The sequence below is a fragment of the Leptosomus discolor genome, chromosome 5 (genome assembly GCF_034619465.1).
Source record: "Leptosomus discolor isolate bLepDis1 chromosome 5, bLepDis1.hap2, whole genome shotgun sequence".
In the NCBI taxonomy this organism is placed as follows: Eukaryota; Metazoa; Chordata; class Aves; order Leptosomiformes; family Leptosomidae; genus Leptosomus; species Leptosomus discolor.
The window spans coordinates 20,153,205-20,173,197 of NC_141395.1; the positions used below are offsets into that span (position 1 = coordinate 20,153,205).

A 19,993-nucleotide genomic window follows, 5' to 3' on the forward strand; every position below is an offset into this window, starting at 1 on the left:
ATTAATTTGTTTAATCAAGCTACAAGAAGGACAAGAAGTTGAACTGGAAAAATTCCATCACATTAAGTAAAGGATTATTACTCACAAGAAATATTTTCAATGTCAGACAGAGCTGCAGCCACAAACTAACTATACTTCTTACAGAGAACTCTATGTGCCTATCTCTCCTACCTGACTAGTTTTTCAGAGCCCTCCAAAAAAACACCAAAATGAACTCTAAATACAGTGTTGACTTGCTTTTTAATTTCATTTGCTTTAACCACAGCCCAAGAAATTTCCAGGAATAAGGCTTAGATAGTGTTACCTTTTATAAATGTGTACTTTCTTTTACATGGTATGTACACTGAAAAAGGAAAGGAGATTCCCAACAAATTGCTCTGCCTCTGGTCTCAGGATTGTCTAATAAATAAAGGTATTAATTCATCTGGCCCACTCTCAGCAATATGATAATAAATGTTTCCCTTTTAAAACACATCTGCAAACTGGTAAAAAAAAAAGAGTTTAATGTTTTTATGTTGTTATAATGCATGAAATCCTTCCATTTAAGTATTCATGATTATTACCAAGTAAATCCTGTTGAAAAAAAAGGAAACAAAATTTTGGCACAATTTTGGGATGATAGCAGTACAGATGAGAATTGCTCCCATAACCTCCTTGTGAATGGTGATATATGCAAAATAATCCAAAATGAGTTGCTTTCCAGACCCTTTCCAGACTACTTGACATCCACTGCTTAAGTGTTTCAAACCTTCAGTCGCTGACTGTAATAGTGCACAGATGGAACAATATTTATTCTGTCAGTGGAAACTAATTAGGATGACACCAACTCTGAACATTAAACCAGAAGAAAATAAAATAAAAATAAAAAAAATCACACTTTACACAGTGTGGCACATGATCTATGAGTTTACAAATAAAAGCTATAAATTTTAATATATTTCTGTTACATGGGAAGTGTGACCATCTTTGCTATTGCTGCTGCACACGGCAGCCAGAGATGGGCTTGCAGAGCCATATCTGGATTTGCATACAAATGTCCCCATCTCTACTGTTAATTCACTTCACATCAGAAACTGCATCCAAACAACTTCCACTCTGCAAGAACAGCAAGTCAGACTTGCAAATTATTTCACATTATTCTTCAGTCAGCCATGCTGGCCCTGTCACCCAGAGGTCATCCCCCTCAGTCTGCAGTCCTTCAGGTCCTAGATGTGCCAACACCACGAGCTGGGCAGAATCGAACTCAAGTCAGGGAGGTGGCCAGCCCCACCATTCTGCTTCTCTCTACACTTCAGCTGCAGGCACTATGAGGTTGGCTACCCTTTAGAATAAAAGATCCCATTCAATAAATCGTCAGGTCTGAGATATATAGATATATATATATATCTATATGTGCAACCTCCATCCAAGGACTGGCTCGCAGCTGCTGAAGACTCAAGATCAGACATGTGACCTTAACACACAAACTAGTGATTTTCAAAACCTCACTAGGGATCTAAATCAGCATCTTTTGGTGCATGAATACCTTTAAAAGTCTTCTTGATTTCTGATGTTTATGAGCTTGAATAAATTGGTTCACAAATGCTTAATTTTTTGAAGACCTACATGGTACAGCTCAAATTCACAAGAGTAAAACCACAGTGTAGAGCATGGTAGTTTGTTGTTATACTCAACTGTCAGTCCAATTGTCTTTCACCACAATTCCCTTTAAATGAATGGACACATCATGAGAGAATTTGGTTTGACGTGCCTAAGTATTCATGTAGATCCACCATCCTATCATTTTACTCCATAATAACTAACATTTGTAGGGAAAAAAAGAAAGAAGTATACTCTTTAAGGAATGTTCACCTTTGTAATTTAGAATGTCAAATTAACTGAGACCCAAAAAACAGAGGAAAAAAAAACAGTATCAACTGCCCACCGTTAAGCAAGTGTTAGTATCTCAAAAGTAATGCATCATAAAAAAAAAGTCATGCCATTCATTATTGTTCTGGTAATACAATTCTGGGCAGAAACAGAATGTCCTGAGAAGGTGAGTTCTCCAAGACTTCTTGATCCTTTAGAGGTGTTTTAAAAACTTACATTTGGAAATTATACTTTCCCTATTAGTAGCGTTCTTCGCTTAGCATTTCTCAGTAACCAGGAACATACTGGTGCAGAATTTCACTTTGACTCCATCCATATTACACAAAAAGTAATGATAACGAGTATTCTTTTCATAAACCAGATGGAATAGTTAAACAAATGCTTCTTCAACAATTCCAGTTATAACCACTCCTCTAATAAAGAATATTATCTACAATTCTTGCTTTTCTCAGACCAATGAATGAATTCTGAAATTTAATTATTTTAATCCGAAAACATATTTTTAAGCACCTTCTAAATGTGCTCTGTAAGCTTTGTTTATTTACTGATATTCGTTTCAAACCTCAAAGGCTACTAAACTGCAATCTTACATTTTAAAATATTTTTTTTGCAAACTTAATTCAAATGCAGGGCACAACATAATGAGTAAGCCTGCAAAAAATGAAGTGCATCTTACTTTTAACTGATGATAATATCTTCTGTGGATGCCAGATAGCATCTCTACTGAAACCACACCTTGGCTTGACAATAAAGCTGGAAGTTACTCAAGTGTATTGTAGCCAACTGTCAGATTTAAAAACAGTCACAACATACTATAAGTGGCAGCCAGCCAATCTCTTAAGGAACACAATGACCCGAACTTTATTCTGAAAACTCAGTTTGAAAGCAAATCTATTCCCTAAAGTAATTTTCAGCACTGCTTAAAAAGCTTGGAAAAATCAGATTAGAGTAAAACAGGTTATGTAGATGTTATGCGAATGCAACTTCTAAAAATAACTTTATGGATCAATTCAAGTAAAATTCAAATACAGAGATCTCACCTTTCACACAGCCCTGCACTTCTATGTTCTAGAATTCTGGTCCCAAACTATCACCTTGATACAGTCTATATAGTTAGTAGAGTGTTTAGAAAGCCTGGAATATAAAACAACTCCCATGCATTGAAGATTTATGCCTTGAGAGGCTTATGTGAACACATTACATACAGTATCTGATTGAGTTACTGCACTGCATGCTGTAGTTTGAGATGACTATGGATGCCCAAGAAAAAAATTAATATTCTCTCAAATAAACAGGCAGGCATATGTATTACTACAACCTGTAACAGGGCACAAATTTCCTCTGATTTTTTTTTATGCAGTATTCCCACCACCATTCCAAACTTCCATGAGAAATATCACAGAATCTTATGGATGAATGAAAATAAAAAAGGAGATAATGCTAAATACAGCCAATGAATGACACGCAACCACTGAAATCTTGCCATAATCACAGAAAATGCACCCAGGCAAATGCTTAATAGAAACTCATATAACTAACAGGAGTGACACATAATCAATGAAATTCCAATTAAAGCATTATTAAGATGTAACCTGTTTATTCCAAGTAATATAAAATGTACCCACACACACATAAAGGGTATCTTCAGGCACTACACAGCCTATCACAAAAATGATCAGATATAGTCTAAAGGAAAACGTTCACACATATTTCAGAAAAAGAAGCATACACTAACGCTTCAACATATTTGGCCCCGAAAATAACTTAGATGTTATTAATGTATGACAGCATATATTGAACTTACTCTTTCCAAACAGCATCGACTAAATGTCTCTGTAAAATTGATTCCAAGGGATAGCAGTTTACTACTTCGTGTATTCAAATTAAGTTACTGCTTAGCTAAAATATCACATGCAAAGAAGAAATGGAGTTGGTCTCAACATGTGGCTAAATAAGATAACTTGTTTCATGCATAGCAACTCTACAGACTTATTTGTCTGCTGATTCATGACATCTAGCTTATAACTGTAGCATTATGAGACATTTATACAGGGAAAATACCGTGCTTAATTTAACTTTCACCTCGCTAGTGAGGAAAACCGCATCAATTTAAAGCACCGCTTACCTTATTCACACTACAACTGAGTCTTTGAATTTATTTTGCCAATATGGAAATTAAGGCTCAGATTCCTTTTCACTCTTATCACACAGCTGTACTGCCAGGAAGAGAACACCACAGATATACTCTCTGTTTCAGTTTCAACAAAGTAACTTATGATTTAAATGAAGATTATTTATCTATTCAACACTTTTTGGTGCCATCTACAAAGCGAAAATTATGCCTAATGCCATCAAGTCTAAGGGTGACAATACAAATATTTCACAGCAAGTACTTTCCCAGGGCAAATAAAAATTAAGGAAATAACAAGCAATTGCAAATCCTGTTGTGGTCAACAATTCTCCTCAAGATCATCACCAGTTTCCCATTGAAAAACATTGACTGTTACTCAGCTTGAAATTGTACAGTTTTCGCTTTGAGCAAGGTCATTCTCATAGGAAGCGTACAGCGAAGCAAAGATAATAGTCATGGTGTAACTATACATTCTATAATAGAGAATGCTGAAAAAATTCTAATTCTATTTATCTGATCTCTATCTGCAGTGTTGCTAAGTATATCGGAAGATGCAAAACTAGTAAATAACACAGCAGAAAGTTCCTCAATACAAAATGAATCTCCTCAAATACAGGAACCCAAAAGAAAAAGAAACTTGTAATGGCATTGCATAGGTTGTTATTTTAAAATTTTGCTTTCCATTCTACAATTTTCAACCTTTTGGTTTAGACTGTTTTCTTTTTGAAAAAGATACACCCAGTGGAATCAAAGATTTTCATCTATACTCTAGTTATTTGGTGATTTTCTGCAATTTTCTTATTCAAAATACCCGTGTTAACTCTGTAAGCGTTGCTTTGTTAATTAGTTACATGCAAAAAATGTCTTTATAAAAAGTATCCTCCACAGTATTTCTTCCGTTACCTGTTCTATGAGATAATGTAGCACTGTGGCATAGAAAAATGTATAAACCCCTTTTGTGGCTAAAAATATACGTATTTTCTTTTATTAGCTTTCCCTTTCTTCCTTCAACCTAAACCACAAGACATTTTGACTTATAATTGCATTTTTATTTTGACATGTTTGCTTTATGATATTTGTTTCATGATATTTGTTTCTTAAATCTCTTTCAGAAATCTGCAGAGCTGATATACACATCAACGTCTGCTCAAAGTAACAAAAGTGAAATCCAATGGAATTAAATACAGTTGCGTTTTGATGCTAAAATAATCTTCTAAATAAAGTTCCACTGAGTAACAGTGGCGAGAAAATCTCAGGAGGCTCAAGCAAAATCTGTTCTGTTCAAAGATGCATCCTAAAATTTCGACTGTTTTCTACTGAAAAGTAGTCTCCTTTTCCCTTCCTCTCCATGCAGAAGTTGTTCATTTAGAATGGACTGGTTTTACACCTGGAGAGGATAGAGAAGACAGCGTCCTGAAGATGGAGAGAGGACAGCAGCACTTTTTCCTTATAGAAAAGACTGTAAGGTACAAAGAGGATGACTTTGGTATGAATCATTTGTGGACAATAACTGTAAGCATGTCGAAAGAACAAAGAAACGGACAGTGAGTTTTAATCAGGAATGCAGGAGTGACATTCCTAGTTCTAAAGAACCCCATTTCTCACACAGAGCGTGGAACAGTGTTTGCTTCAGAAAAAGGCAAAATACCCTCCTTCCTCCTTCCCATTCTACACAGTAACTCAGAGCAATCAATTCCAAAGCCGGCTGAAGCCTGGGAAATTTAACAGCTCAGGCATAAATCTTCATTCCCAGGCCCTTCCCACCTGCCATGATTACTATCAGTCATTCTTATTAATTAAGAAGAAAACAAACATTTCTCATTTCTTGCTGTGGGGGAAAAATACTTCCTGTGAGATGTACAGATGGGAACTTGCTTGGCAAATATTATTTCTCTCCAGAAATCACTTATTATACTAACAAATAAAGTGGGCCAGGTCCCATTCTCCAGCCTTCAGGACAAATGGCACAGTATGGAGGTTAGTGGTCTTGAGTCCACATTTCAGTGTACGTTCTGGCTCCATTTAGTTTATATGATGTAGCCTGGGAGACTCCAGAGGAACATCAGAATGTCACTGACATTGTTATTTAGTAATGACAGTTACTTAGTAATGACAGTGAAAAATCTATGCCAACTTCCTATTTACTAGACTTTTTTTTTTGTGCACAAGATACATGGTAGGTCAGTGAAAAACACAGTGAGACATATTCTAAGTTTTCCAGAAGTCTTCACTGGGACTTTTTATAGTTTAAAAAAATTATATCCAAAACAGGGAAAGAAAAGTCTATCAAAAAACCAGAGGATATTTCCCTTTCAGAAAGGCAAATCTTGAGTTTTATTTTTGCAATAGAATTTGCATCTACTCGCTGTTTCCCTAAATTTCTATTGAGATGTCTCTTCTTCCTTCATTCATGAGTGCACATCTACACATATATTAGCTGTAAACTAAAAGAGAAAGGAAGATTGTTGGAAGAGGCACATATTTTCCACATCTGGATTTGATTCATAGGAAGGGCAAAATCAAGAAAACAGGGATACAATAATGGCTTAAAGAACAGAGCAGGAAATACAATGGACATCTAGAAGAAAATACTAATTTTGATGCAAACAATCATCAATTAGATAGCATGGTTCATGAATAGATTAATTAGGGAACTGGATCCAATCAGTAAGAAATACTTTTAAGGTCTGTTGCTCTGAGTCCTTGTGTTCTCAAACAAAACGGAAAAGTTTGAAGTGCTGCAGGATATAGAAGGAGCTATTGCAGGAAAGGAAAATACATTGAAACAGCAGTCAGGGCTGGAACACAGATACCGAAATGCATGTGTTCTCTAGGAAAAAATAAAAAAGACAGAAAAGAGTGTCTGATGATATTATAGACTGTGAAGACATAAAAAGGGATATGTTAGACAAAACATTCTGGTTACATCAAAATAATAGACATAGAAAAAAAAAAGAAAATAAGTGTGCCGGAGCCATCCTAGAAATTATGCTTTAAACCTCACAGATTATATCTGGACTTGGAGGGAACTGTGGGGAGGCACCAATATTTAAACAGACAGAAGAGGTGAATTGATCCAGACAGTAGTTCTATTAGTTCAAGGTTTAAACACATATATATATTGCAGAAAAATTGGATGCAGTTCACAATGGGTTTATCAAAGATATTTAATGCCAAGTTAATTTCTTTGATAATATGGATGATTTTAAGCAAAGGAAATTACTGAACCCTCTAACTGCACATCTGCATATGTATGATAGGTTACCTATCACACATGCATTAACAGCTGGAAAGACAGGGATTAGTAAAAGGACTGTAGATTAGTTAAGGAAATACTGAAAGGAGTATAATGACACATAGAATTGAAAGAGCATCTGCTGAACTGGAGGAAGCTTGGTAACAAAGCGCCTCAGAGATCAGTTTGCAAAACTCGCTTAAATTCCTTACCGAATACGAATATGACATAAGAATAGGAACACACAGTTGCAGATTACACAAAATTAGGAGGCACTACCAGCAGAAAGAAAAAAATCAAAATATCATACATTTAAAATGTCTTGTTCCATGTAAACACAGGTAATAACAGAGAGAGTAGTAGTATGAAGTATGAGTTAACAGTGAAAAAAATTGCTACAAGTTGAAACTTAATCACAAAGAAAAGGGAAAGGAAAAAAAGTGAGATGTATAAGATGATTGGTAGATGGACATTCACCAACTAATTCAATATAAATACGGAAACAAGCTATGCAGTTGTAAAATATAAACAGGCAACTTATTTTCCCCAGAAAGTATTAATGTTATTACACAGTGAAACCTCACCAGAACAGTAATTCTGATTTTCTTCAGGGAAAATTAACTTAAACTGGAAGAACAACAGGGAAGAGCTTTAGGGATGACACTGGGAATGAAGACGTTGGCTTGCTCTTCCCTGCCAAGACTGAATAGGAATAGGATTCCTGTGTAAAAATATAATCAGCAAAGCATATACACTGGATATGAACTATTTAAGTCAAAAAGACAACATTGGCACAAGAACAAATAAGTATAAACCAGCCATAAATAAATTTATGCTGCAAATTAGAAGATTTGTAACTCCCAGGGCAGTAAGATTATTGAACAGCCAACCAGAGTCCTGAAGGACAAAAATAATTAGCTCATGTTAAGACACAGCTTTATCATTTTATATTATAATATATAGTGACAGTAGGGGACTGGACTTTGAGATTCCCTAGGCCCTTTTGTATTTTATATACCCATCTCAGAAGGGTTACATAGCTGCTCTTAGCCTGTGGAAAACTGGTGGGACTAGGGCAATGATAAGAACATTAAGAGGAAGACAAGGAAATATTAACTTGGCACAGAGCCACATTAAGGAATGAACTATTGCTTCCATACTGGGGCCAGCTCCTCTATCTGCACCTCAGAGAACAGGCGAAGTCCACTTCTGCTTGTGTATGTCTATATGCGGGTATATTTCAAGATGATTTTGGGTAGAGAAAGGAGTAAATAGAAATAACAACACATTTCTTCTCAGTTTTGCAGCATAACTCACTTCATTGTCCCCAGTTATATAAAGGTTAAGCTCAGAACAGCATTGCAGTGCCCAGCATTCCTTCTACTCACTTGGCAAAACTATTTCTCTTTAGATACATGCTGTCTGGTTCATTCCTATTTAAATACCAATGCACTTTTTTTTTTTTAATTATTTTAACTAATAATAATTCACTCGTACCCTCTGGTATTGGCACCTACACTGCCGTATGATAAAATTCTGTTAGGCTGCACGCAGAGACCTCCAAAATATCCATTTTGTAATATGTGTTCTTCTGTTGGGTTGTGGGTTTTTTTGTCATTTATTTGGTTTTGTTGTGTGGTGGTTTTTTTTTTTTAAATTGATATCTTCAGATACTGCTTAGAGATTGTGAAAAGTGGTTTTCCTTTTATGAACTTTAAGCATGTGGCAGTGATCAAATGGGTACAGCTGTCCTTTAAGGACATTAGCAATTATTGTCATCATACCTACTGTTAGGCAGTTCAAATTGCTTAAAACTTTGATAATGATTACTTGACTGCATTTAAATGAAGGTCGTTTACCCTTCCATTCCCTACTTATATAGTGTCTTTCGTGCAACACGCCTCAAGGCCCTTTCCAAAGAACACTAATCAGTACACAAAATTATATTGAAGCAAATAACCTTGTCACAAATTCCATTACACTGTAAAAGCTAAATAAAAAATAATAGCTTTCCTGTCTATATTTAAAAATATATATCCACTTAGTGTCAAGCTTTTCAAGTGGAAGAGAATGCCACAGAAGAGCACAGATCGTACTGCACAGCAAGGAAATGAAAAGTAAACTATTGCTATGACACACTTAACCAATACTCACCCTACCTTACCAATACAATGGGCAATTGCAAAAATCAATATTTTTAAAATGCTGGCTCATGTTAATCTCAAAAATTTTCAATGAGCTTTTCAAAGGAACAGCTGAAGCCATATCCAAGAGGGCCAACTAGCTAGTGGAACAGAAATTGCCTTGTCTTGCAATAACTGTTTTAAGCTCTTTTTGAGGCAAGACTGGCATCAAGGTGACATTTATTTAAAGAAGAACTGTAACCATTTCACTCAGCCTTCCAGTTCAAAATGCAAGAATGATTTCTTCCCATAAATAAAGGTAATTTCTTATCTATGTACACATACACCTCCTACACTAGCTCAGACAAGTGAATGTACTTCCCTTGCTTGCAAGTCTAGACAGGAGAAAAGATGACTGATAATGTCACTCTTATTTGGTAGTGGGCTTGTTGGCTACTTACTGGTAACCCCAACACTGACTGTAAATAAAGCAGTCTCCACAAAATCCAGCAGGCTCTTTGGGTTGCTACAAATTGATATAAGTAAAAATAGCAAGTAAAACCAGCCTGGAAATTACCTTTCCTTCTAACCAAATAAATTATTTTATCCACTTCAGTGGCCAACTGAGCTTTTCCCTTGTTACAAGTCTGGGATCATAACAGAAGCTGCAAAAAAACTATGCACACAAGAAGCTAAAATGACAAAAATCATGTACTTATAGCATTATCTGTGCTGCAGAATATCACACACACCACAAAACCCCAGTGATCACTCTTGCAGATATATTCTGTGGTAGTTTCTCATCTGAAAAAGCAGAAAGAAAATGAAATGATCTGCAATCCTTCTGAACAGAGAAAACATCTAAAAAAATTAGAGGACAAGAGCCACCCCGTATCCCATATAATTTAACTCTCTTTTTTTGGCTGACGGAAATAGAACAGGGAAGGGGAAGGGAGGAAAGATTAAATACAAGGCAGAGCAGTAAAGGTGCCCAGAAATAAGAGACCCACGCAATGCTCTTACCAAATTATTTGCATTATTGCTGATTTTTAGCTTGTGAAAAATGAAGTTCAGGAAACAAAATACAAATTAAAGAAGAGAAACAGAACATTTGGAAAACTCATTTTAAAATGAGAGAGAAAAAAACTGAAATACAAATAAATAAAACTATCACTGCACAGTAATCCACAAGATGCCTATGCTTAAAGTGATAGAACATTCTTTGTTCACAGAGTCTCGGCTGCCAACATTTATACTGAGTTTTGCATACTATATCGTGATCTTTTCACATACAAAAACAAACACAATTTTCTTTTGGAAGCTACAAACCTCTTCTGCAATTCCAACTGAAATGATTTATTGGCCAATTGACACTTTTTGAATTAATTCTTCAAGTATAACCCAGGAAATTCCATCTCCTATCAGTTATGTCAAATTTGACAGCCTCAGGTGAAATTTCTCCTTTCTTAATTATTTTATTATCCCATTAATTCTTCCAATCCATTAGTTACACTCCCGTGTGCCCCTCTGAAGAATTTCTCTTCTTCCTTGGTGTCTGTATCTTTCAAGAACCTCAAATAAAAAATGGCAATCTCTTCACTATACTAAATACGTTTCACTACTGTCATTTCCCTTCAGAAACTAACTAGTGGTTAAGCATCAGTTTTTCTCCACCATCATCAAAGTGATCCTCTTAGAGCTAGAGGCAGAGTGTCTGATTTTCACTACTGTGTGCTATGCTAGTTACATACATGTGCTTCCCCACCCTTCATCAAAAATGTACTCTTGAAAATTGTACATTGCAAACCATATTTAGCAGTTGCCTACTGTTCCTCTCTAAGGTGACAGTAAAAGGTGAAATGCATCATGTTGCAAATCTATCAATCAAAAAAGCAGTGTGTGTTTCGGTAGCCGTGCTGAAGGGAAGGGCATAGTACACGTACCACTCTCAAAACGGCTGATACCTGGGACAGGCTGCCCAGGGAGGCTGGGGAATCTCCATTCCTGGGGACTGTCAAACCTCAAGAGGACAAGGCCCTCACTGATCTGATCTAATTTTGAATTAGCCCTGCTCTGAGCAAAAAGTTGGGCTAGATCCAACTTGCTCTCTGTGAATCACTTCAGAAATTTTGATCGTTCCAGAAACACAGCGTAGTACCTCAAATCAGTTGTGTGCTCGATTCCCTTACAGTTTGATAGCAGATACAAGAAGTACAAGGACTCGACCTCTTCTCCCAGCAGTATTGCTATGAGATGTAGGAGATTATTCAGCTTCTCTTGGACTGTAGCCATTTTTACAAATTGTGAGAACAGAGAAGATGGATGGATCACACTGGAACGGGAAGAGAACCTCAAGGGAATATATTAAGACAATCATCAGTGAAGCAGCCATATCACCTGCAATGGGGTAAACTACGGAACTATCCATTGTTTTGGATAATTTCAGAAGGTTAACAGTTGGCAAAGCCAAGTACAGTGTCATCACCTTTGCCAAATGATCCCAGCTCTTTCTGGAATACAGGTTTCAGCTGCTTTTGAGAAGGGATTAGGTTGGAATACTGGTTTCAGTTGTTTTTGAAAAAGGATTAGGTATGTATATTCTGCTCCCTCCCAACACTGAGGGCAAAAATAGAGCCTGCCTTGTCTCAGACAGTCAATACATAACCTAGAAATACTGCTGTCAATCTAGTGGAGATTAGAAGTGGCTGAATTTTCAGTACTCTACTAGATTTTCTCAGGAATACCCTTATTTCTGCAGACTGAATTGAAGGATCATATACTTCTTCTTCAAGACCTTCCAGTCCTTTTTGCTACTCAGTTATGGCAAATCATCAAACCACTGTAATACTGTTTCCTTGACATAAGGATCAACTCAGTGCTTTTGGGGACAGTCCCTGCTCACAGCAGTACAGAGCGTATTTTAGACACAACTGGAAATGGCAGAGTCCCTTTGGGGTTGGCTTTCGCCAGCCTAGCATCTAATACAGAATAAATATGCTAAGAGCTTCAAGTCAAATGTAGTATGCTCCAATAAAAATAAAAAGAATAAGAAATAAAGCTATTAATGGAAGCACAATAAAAATCAAAAACCCACTAAAAAATAAGTAGCAAATCAATTAAGTACAAAACCTGAGAGAACAAAGAGGTGCTCAAGGCTACCAAGTGCCTAATTCTAGAGAGTTCATTCTTCAAGATATTGAGCATCACAGCACTAAATTGACAAAACAAGTGTATAAATCACTGCAAAACCTTGTGTGTTTTCCAGTAGGAACGTGCGTACCCTAAAGTCAGATTGGAATTTCTTGAATTGGTGTTTAGCAATCAAGACAGTAACTTGCCAAACTGGATCTTTTAAAATGCTTTTCCTCAGAGAAGATTCACATTGGTAAAGTCTTCCACAATTACATTTCCTCTGGAACTAATTAAAGGATAACATTTTTCATAATCATGTTCCAAAAAGCTGATTTTCAAACATTGTAGAGATACAATTAATTTTTAACTTTAGGCTAGGCTGTCAGAATAATATAATGCTGGAAAGTACTTTTAACACAAGCTGAAAATATACCAAAAAATGAGCAGATTATAAGCTCTCAAAAGGAGGCCAGTATTCAGATTTCTTCTACCATTGTTTAAAATCTTTGAATATGTCTAGACAAGGAATTCAGTTTTAAAATAAAAATTATTTAGAAAGGAAACATATGTCATTCAACTCTTAAATCTTATCCACTCAGGAAGAAAAAAAAAAAAAAAAAAAATTGAAATTTTATGGTTGAGGATGCAGTGATTATTTTTATTATCTGACAATCACAGGTTTTGATTATTTGATAATCTCAGAAGCAGGCAGGTTTATTTTTTATTTTGCTACAAATGTAATATACATTATTGCCTCTGCTGAGAGTGTCTGACTAAAGATTGCACGTAATTCCCATAGTATCGTCTTCATTGTTGTATGTCAACTGTCATGCCTCTCAGCTGCAATCATCTGATAGATACTCTGTCTTAAAGGCGGTCACTACTACACAGCCACTTCTGGAGTAGTGTGACATGTGCTATTAACACATGGCAGATTATGATCCCTGTGCAGAAGAATAATGTCTATCCAAAAGTAGTACTGAAGAAATACAGGTGATCTTCAGTAAAGGACAAACATGGCATCTTCATAACAGAAAAAACCCAAAGCATGCAACTCAAAACTATAAATGTTTAGACTATAACTACTTATTATATCACTTATTCAAAAGCTTGTATATCCAGTAGCGAGGTAACCTTACTACACTGTCTGGAGAACTGGTTTAGGATATCTCAGTGTGACTTAGAGCATCCAGACATAAACTGGCTGAACTGTTAACCTGAAAGAAACCATTCAGTATTGCCCTAGAATTAATTAGTTCCACTTTAACATGGAAAAGGGTTTCAGTGGGAAAAGTGCCAGAATGAGAGCCATCAAACAGATCTCTGGTAATCACCAGAGAGCAGGAGCATTAATCTATCTGATTAATCTGTTGAGCTGTAATAGTTCCTCAAGGGCAATGTGATGAGTTGGTAAGTGAACCTGGTGTCATTCTTCTGTCTCCTGCTCCAGAAGTATATAGGTCTGTATAGGAAAGCTTGCTGGCTACACCAGTGCTTCACGTTTGCCCTGATAGGAACTGGTTGAAAGCAGCTGGATACTTCTCCAGACCCACTAGACGCTACCTTTGCCGAAAATTTTGCAATGCTTTCACCAGAACCATAGTGCCTTTGGCAATATTAAGTAGGGATTGAAGCACTTGAAAGGAATAGTTAGCAACGATACAATACTAGAGCTATCATAGAAGGCAATCCTGATGTAAGAATAAAACATATTCTGGTAATAAGGTCTGTCAGAAGATGCCTGCCTGCCACGGAAACCTCAGAGGTTTTTTGACAACCAGAGGAGAAAAGCTACATAGTAAATATGATCATAACTGACCGTACAGCTACTGTAAGCTTTTTGCCATGTTAAAGCAGGTGTGTTACATTAGTACACCTTAAAATTTTTGGCTTCTGCTGGGTATCTGAATGTTGGGAGCTGCTAAGTCTGGGGAGGGAGTGAGATTGCACAAGATTTCAGAGAAGATTCCCTGTCCTTCCCTTTCAAACAGGAAAAAACATGTTTATCTCATCATCTGGTCCCTAAACCAGAACTTATTAAAGCTATCTGAAACTAAGGTACTGGAGAAAGCATGATGGCAGAGACAGTATTATCTGCCAACCTCCAGTAAGCATTTTGGTATTGAGCAGAAATGTTTATGGTATCAGTAAACTTCTACAAGCATTTGGACTGACACTCGTGGGCAAAAACTAAGACAAATGCCAGTTATTGTCAACAACAATCTATAATTAAGAATTTCACAGATAAAATATGAGAGAAAGGCAATAGACAGTATATCATTACAAAAAAAAAAAAAAACCAAAAAAACCCAAACCAACCTGAAATAGAGAAACTGGAACAAAAATTTAACACATCAAATTATTCCAAGAAAAGACAAAATGATCCCAGTGACTTAGAGTTCAGAAAACTGCCAATGCTGAATCATCAGGGGCCATAAGTTCTTCTGTCCAGATTCCTGATGTTGGAAATGCTCATGTAATTTCTGTCACCTTTTAAAAAGACAGTATTTCCTACTGAACTAAACAGAAACCTGTCCTAACTTAATCAGCTAGTCTCCCCTTGGCAGCTGCATATGAGTAGACCGTTTCTAAAAGGAAACCAGGTGACCGAAGGAAGCATCTACTGAGCATCTTTTCTTTTACTCAATTACTTCCTATTTTTCCTCTGTGCCTGACACTTTTCCACTCCTCTGTTGGCCATCGCAGTTCTGGAATCATACTGGGAGTCAATCATTTTGCAGTCTCTGACCTAGAGTATTGATTCAACGCTGTGAAAGATATCGTTGAGTTATAATCAGTAACTAAACCATAAAACTATATTATTACTTTCATTCATTCATTCACTCCAGTGTATGACTAAACACCTTTAACTTCTTTCATCAAGTCTCTATAGTAGCCACATCATGCTGGCAAGACAAAAAGTAAAGAAAATAAAACAACGATAAAGTCCAAACAGGCCTTTTGGAGTATGATCAGGTCATGCTTTACAACATGTTCCCCTCTGCAAAACAATAACAGGCAGCCCTTTAATATCCTTCTATGAAACAAAATTTACTTTCTTTACCTATAACTTTCAGATGACACATGCCATTCTCTTAATTTTTCATAACAGACTTGTTTTTTACTCATTCTGGTGTCTGTATACAGACACCAGACTCCCGTGAAATATCCCGTTAGTCCCACTGCTGAGTTCTGGTTTCACCTGATGACACCTTTCATTACCATAGGCAATTTAAAGCTCAGGCATTCTGCCATAGCTGAGGAGACATAAAAGACCAAAAGTTACTCTAGAAAAACTATTTCTCAGAAAAAGTCTAAGAAGAATTTTTAAGTCTCCTCTCTCCATTATTTTTTTCCCCATCAGCAACTATCCCAAAACCTGAAGTGTTTTCCCATTTATTTAGCCTCTCATTAGTAATAAAAAAATATTATTTTCTTAACTTTACAAACTTATAAGGCATAAAGAATCCTGCAGATAAACACAAGATGAATTCTGATGGAGACAATTCCCAAGCCTGGAAATGACAAAAATACAAGTAAAGAAATCAGTTCCATCTTCCCTTGCATGCCTACCCTGCGTCCTGTCAACTCAATACAGACAGGAAGATGTAAAAACAGTAACAAGTATTTCCAACAAAGATGAGAGGGAAAGGAATCATCATCAGAGACAGAATATTTAGTAAAATACTTTAAACAGAAATTACTTTAGTTACAGGAGACCAGTAAAACAAGCAATCCAAATAGCATGTTGATGGATCTCAAAGCTTTTGTCATGCAGAGCCTAGAAAAAGAATGCACTGAGAATTACTTTGCTGTGTACTGTTCAATCACTCTACGTTCGTATCTCTATGAAGAAAGGATGTACCTGATGGAATAAGTCACAAGTCCCGTTTACTGGACAATCCGTAGACCAGAATTGTGAATTATTCTACCTATGAACCAACAAGTTTCAAAGGGTTGCCTTTTTGCAGAGGCTCACCACAAGACACTGAAGAGGCCAGAAAGTACTGCCTGAAACAGTTATCACCTCAAATGTAAAGGATAATGAAAAGAAAATCTTCCTTTGGCATAAAGAGCAAAAATAATATCATAAAGCTATGTCCTGAAATATAAGCCAGATGTTTCACATGAAATGGTTCCTGCCTATTGCTAATTTCAAACGAAGATCTAGGATGCTGCCTGCTTCCTTGCTTCTAAAATTCTATTAAACACATCAAATTCAAATCATGAGAATCTCATATGTAAGAATGTGAACAGTAGCTTCTAGGTTGAAACAAATAGCTCTGATGGAGGAAAAAAATCAGTTCCCTTACCCCAAGATGAATCCCTTAGTCTCTGTTCCTCAATTCCATCCTTCTTAAGATGAAGCTTGGAAGAAGAATCCATAGTTAGATGGATACAACAAGTTACTCTCACCCATTATAAAACATTTCTTTCAGCAAGAGAATTCAAGGGAAGAGTGAAAATGGTTTGAGGTTGAGCTGAAAGTTTTACAGCAGCTGGTCAAGAAGTCAAATCCAAACAACTTCTCTCTCACTTTTATCAGAACATAATCTGAGGAATGTTGTAGATCAGAGACTCAAACAAAGGAATTTTGAACCTTTGATATGCCTAAACTACTTGTCTTATCTAACTGAGAAGCAGTGGGGTAAATCTCTTGTAGCAACTCATACTCCTTGCCTAAATATTTGTACAATGGTCGTATTCAAATATGGACAACCCATTTAAACAACAAGTTCTTTGGGATCCCTAGAGCTGGATGAAATTCTAGAATGACAGTATTTAGCTAATATCTACAGAGAAATTACACGGAAGGTCTGTGGGAAACTGAGGTTTATATCAGGAAAGATTTGGGACTTAGACACTGTATTATGCCAAGTCCTATGTGTTAGTTATTCCATTCTTTCCTCTGGATGACTGATTAATGCCATTTCAGTACAGTAGCAGCAAGTTGTAAGATACTTTATAAGTGTACCAAGCTGTTCCTAGTGCTATTGCCAAACAAAGTAAGAATATTTGCTTTGATGTGAAGAAAAGTTACATTCCTTCCTCCTTCAATTGCTATGAGTGCTGAAAAACAGGTGAATGGCTAGATATCACTAAAATCTGGTTACACAACATATCAGAAATCTTACTCAGATCAAGTGACAGAGATATGGATAATAGGGGCAGAAAATAAGGGAAAAGAAAAAAGAAAAAAAGAGAAAGAGAGAAATACATGAATAAAGCATGTTCATGAACCCTTTCTTGCTTTTCAGCAGAGCATTAAGCATGTCCAGAGTATTTTAAGTGTCACATCAGGTAGAGATGACAATTAAGAGAAAGGGCATGTGAAGAAATAGATGTGAAACATATTTTTTGTCCATTGTTAGGAGGGCTGGAAGTGCTATGACACAGGCACTGGACAAAAGACAGTCTCAGGATTTCTCTGCTCAGAATCTGTGATGGCAACACATCTGCCTTTCAATCATTTAATTTTCTTGGTTACTGCCCAAAATGTTTTCCAATCTAAGCCATGTTTTATAACAAATCTATAAAGTTTCAAAGTGCTATAGAAAGCATTACAGAAATGCAAATCATACTACTGGTTAATGCAGTTTCTATAAGGAGCAGTCATAATAAATAATTGAAATAATATGTACTGCTGATTCACAGTGAAGGGAAAAAGCCCTGCTGCACCTGGCTGACAGAACTACAGATACTGCTGAAGACAGGAACATTAAACTTTACTATTGAGATGGACAATGCCTTTGACTGAAGACCAAATCCTACCTGGCTAGAAAAGAGTAGAATTACAGCTCAGTTGTGTCTTAAGAATCCACAATAATGTACGGTAATCCAACAAATAATATTTAAACAAATGTTGTTGAAGCATTAGCTTCTCTGAAGATCCGCAATATACCAAGTCGTTGTCCTTCCCTGTTTACGTGCAAGAGGTATTGTAACAGTGGTTGTACTTTATAGCATATTGGAAGCTCATGCCATAGATGTTTTCCCCAAAGGTCTCAGTAGTACGAACTGCAGCTCTTCCATAGCCATCCCAAAAATTGCTGCTCATTTGCCAAGGCCCTGTCAAGAATCCTCCAGGAATTCTTTCACACAGTTTTGTGCTTTCTGGACAACACTTGTTAATTATGAGGAAAAGAAGGACGTTTTATTTTACCCACACTAATGTCGTGGAAACAGCTATCTTCGACAGTTACCACACTGGACTTCCTGAAAAGAAATGATTTGGCGATTCTGCAACTCTGTAAAACAGACCAAAAAAACCAAGGGACGCTGTCTCCTCTGATTTGAGCAAACATACACACACACAAAACCATTTTGTTCGCAGTAAATACTTAAGAGGTGAATTACATATTTCTTATTAGAATATGTTCTAATAATATAATTGTTAAAATAGTGGGGGGTGGAGGAATTTACTCTACTTTCCCTTGGACCCTGAGCTTATCCCTTCAAGTTACAAAACCAAAAACCCCAGAGAAATGGCAAACAAATTTATCACATTATTGTTGGCATCAAAACAGAGGAACTTTTAATCTATTTCAGCTGAAATCATATGATCCCATAGCCTGGGGGAAGGGATATTAATAGCAGTCAGGGCAACGAGGAGAAGAGAACAATCTTCCTCAGCTGAGAGACAGGCAGCAGGTTCTCCACAGCTCTTGTCCACCATCCACCTGAGCACATAGGGACAGTGGGGTGGGAAGCCCAGCAGCAGCGGGAAGCCCAGCAGCAGCGGGCTTACAGAGGTAGCATTGGGCATCAGGGCTTGGCAGTCTCTGAGCTCACCCCTCCTGATGCCAGTTGACCCCGCTTTTGATCATAGTGCATTTGAAGAGCTTTTAGGCTACTTCTGCAACAGACGGTGTGCTATTGTACTCAAGATTGGAAAAGACAATGGAGACAGCACTGAAAAAAGTAAATTTGCTATGAGCAGTTCCCTATCTCCTATTCAATATCAATAACAGATTCCTTTAATGAGGGGAGGAGAGAAGAAAAAAAACCAACACCACAACCAAGGAAGACGGAGAAATGGCTTTCATCAACAGAAATGCATACATCAACCAACAAGCTGAATAATCACAAAATGGGGAAAAACCCTGATCCAAGCATTAATAATTCAATCAGTATTCATTGAAATAACATTGATTCTAATTAATCTATTTCACATCACTGTTTATATCCTATGTGCTTTCTATTACAGCTTAAAAATCATTAGATTCATATCTTTAAAAATAACAAAAAGGAGACACAAACTTGCCAAAATAGATATTTTAAAGCCTCAAATAGTCAATAAAGAAAAATGAAATGTAATTGCTTGTTATTGTGCATTACTAATACGGAATAACCTAGCAAGTTGCCAGCTGTATTATATACATAATTTGATTCACTGGAACTTCAGTATATTTTAATAGTGGTAAAAACTGCATCAGCCACCAAAGTATATACTTACCAGCTTGTATTTGCACAAGACAACATCTGGCACTGTTTAGTGACTGA

The 19,993-nt window shown here is 36.6% G+C and overlaps 1 protein-coding gene across 1 annotated transcript in view; it reads right to left on the reverse strand.

Annotated features, from left to right (window-relative positions):
* FIGN (fidgetin, microtubule severing factor) overlaps nt 1–19,993 on the reverse strand; it is a 97,234-nt gene that overhangs the window by 23,136 nt on the left and 54,105 nt on the right. Inside the window, exon 2 of the mRNA XM_086465740.1 lies at nt 16,804–16,858. Within this exon, the coding sequence (XP_086321866.1) occupies nt 16,804–16,858 (55 nt within the window). The remainder of the gene's footprint in view (nt 1–16,803; nt 16,859–19,993) is intronic.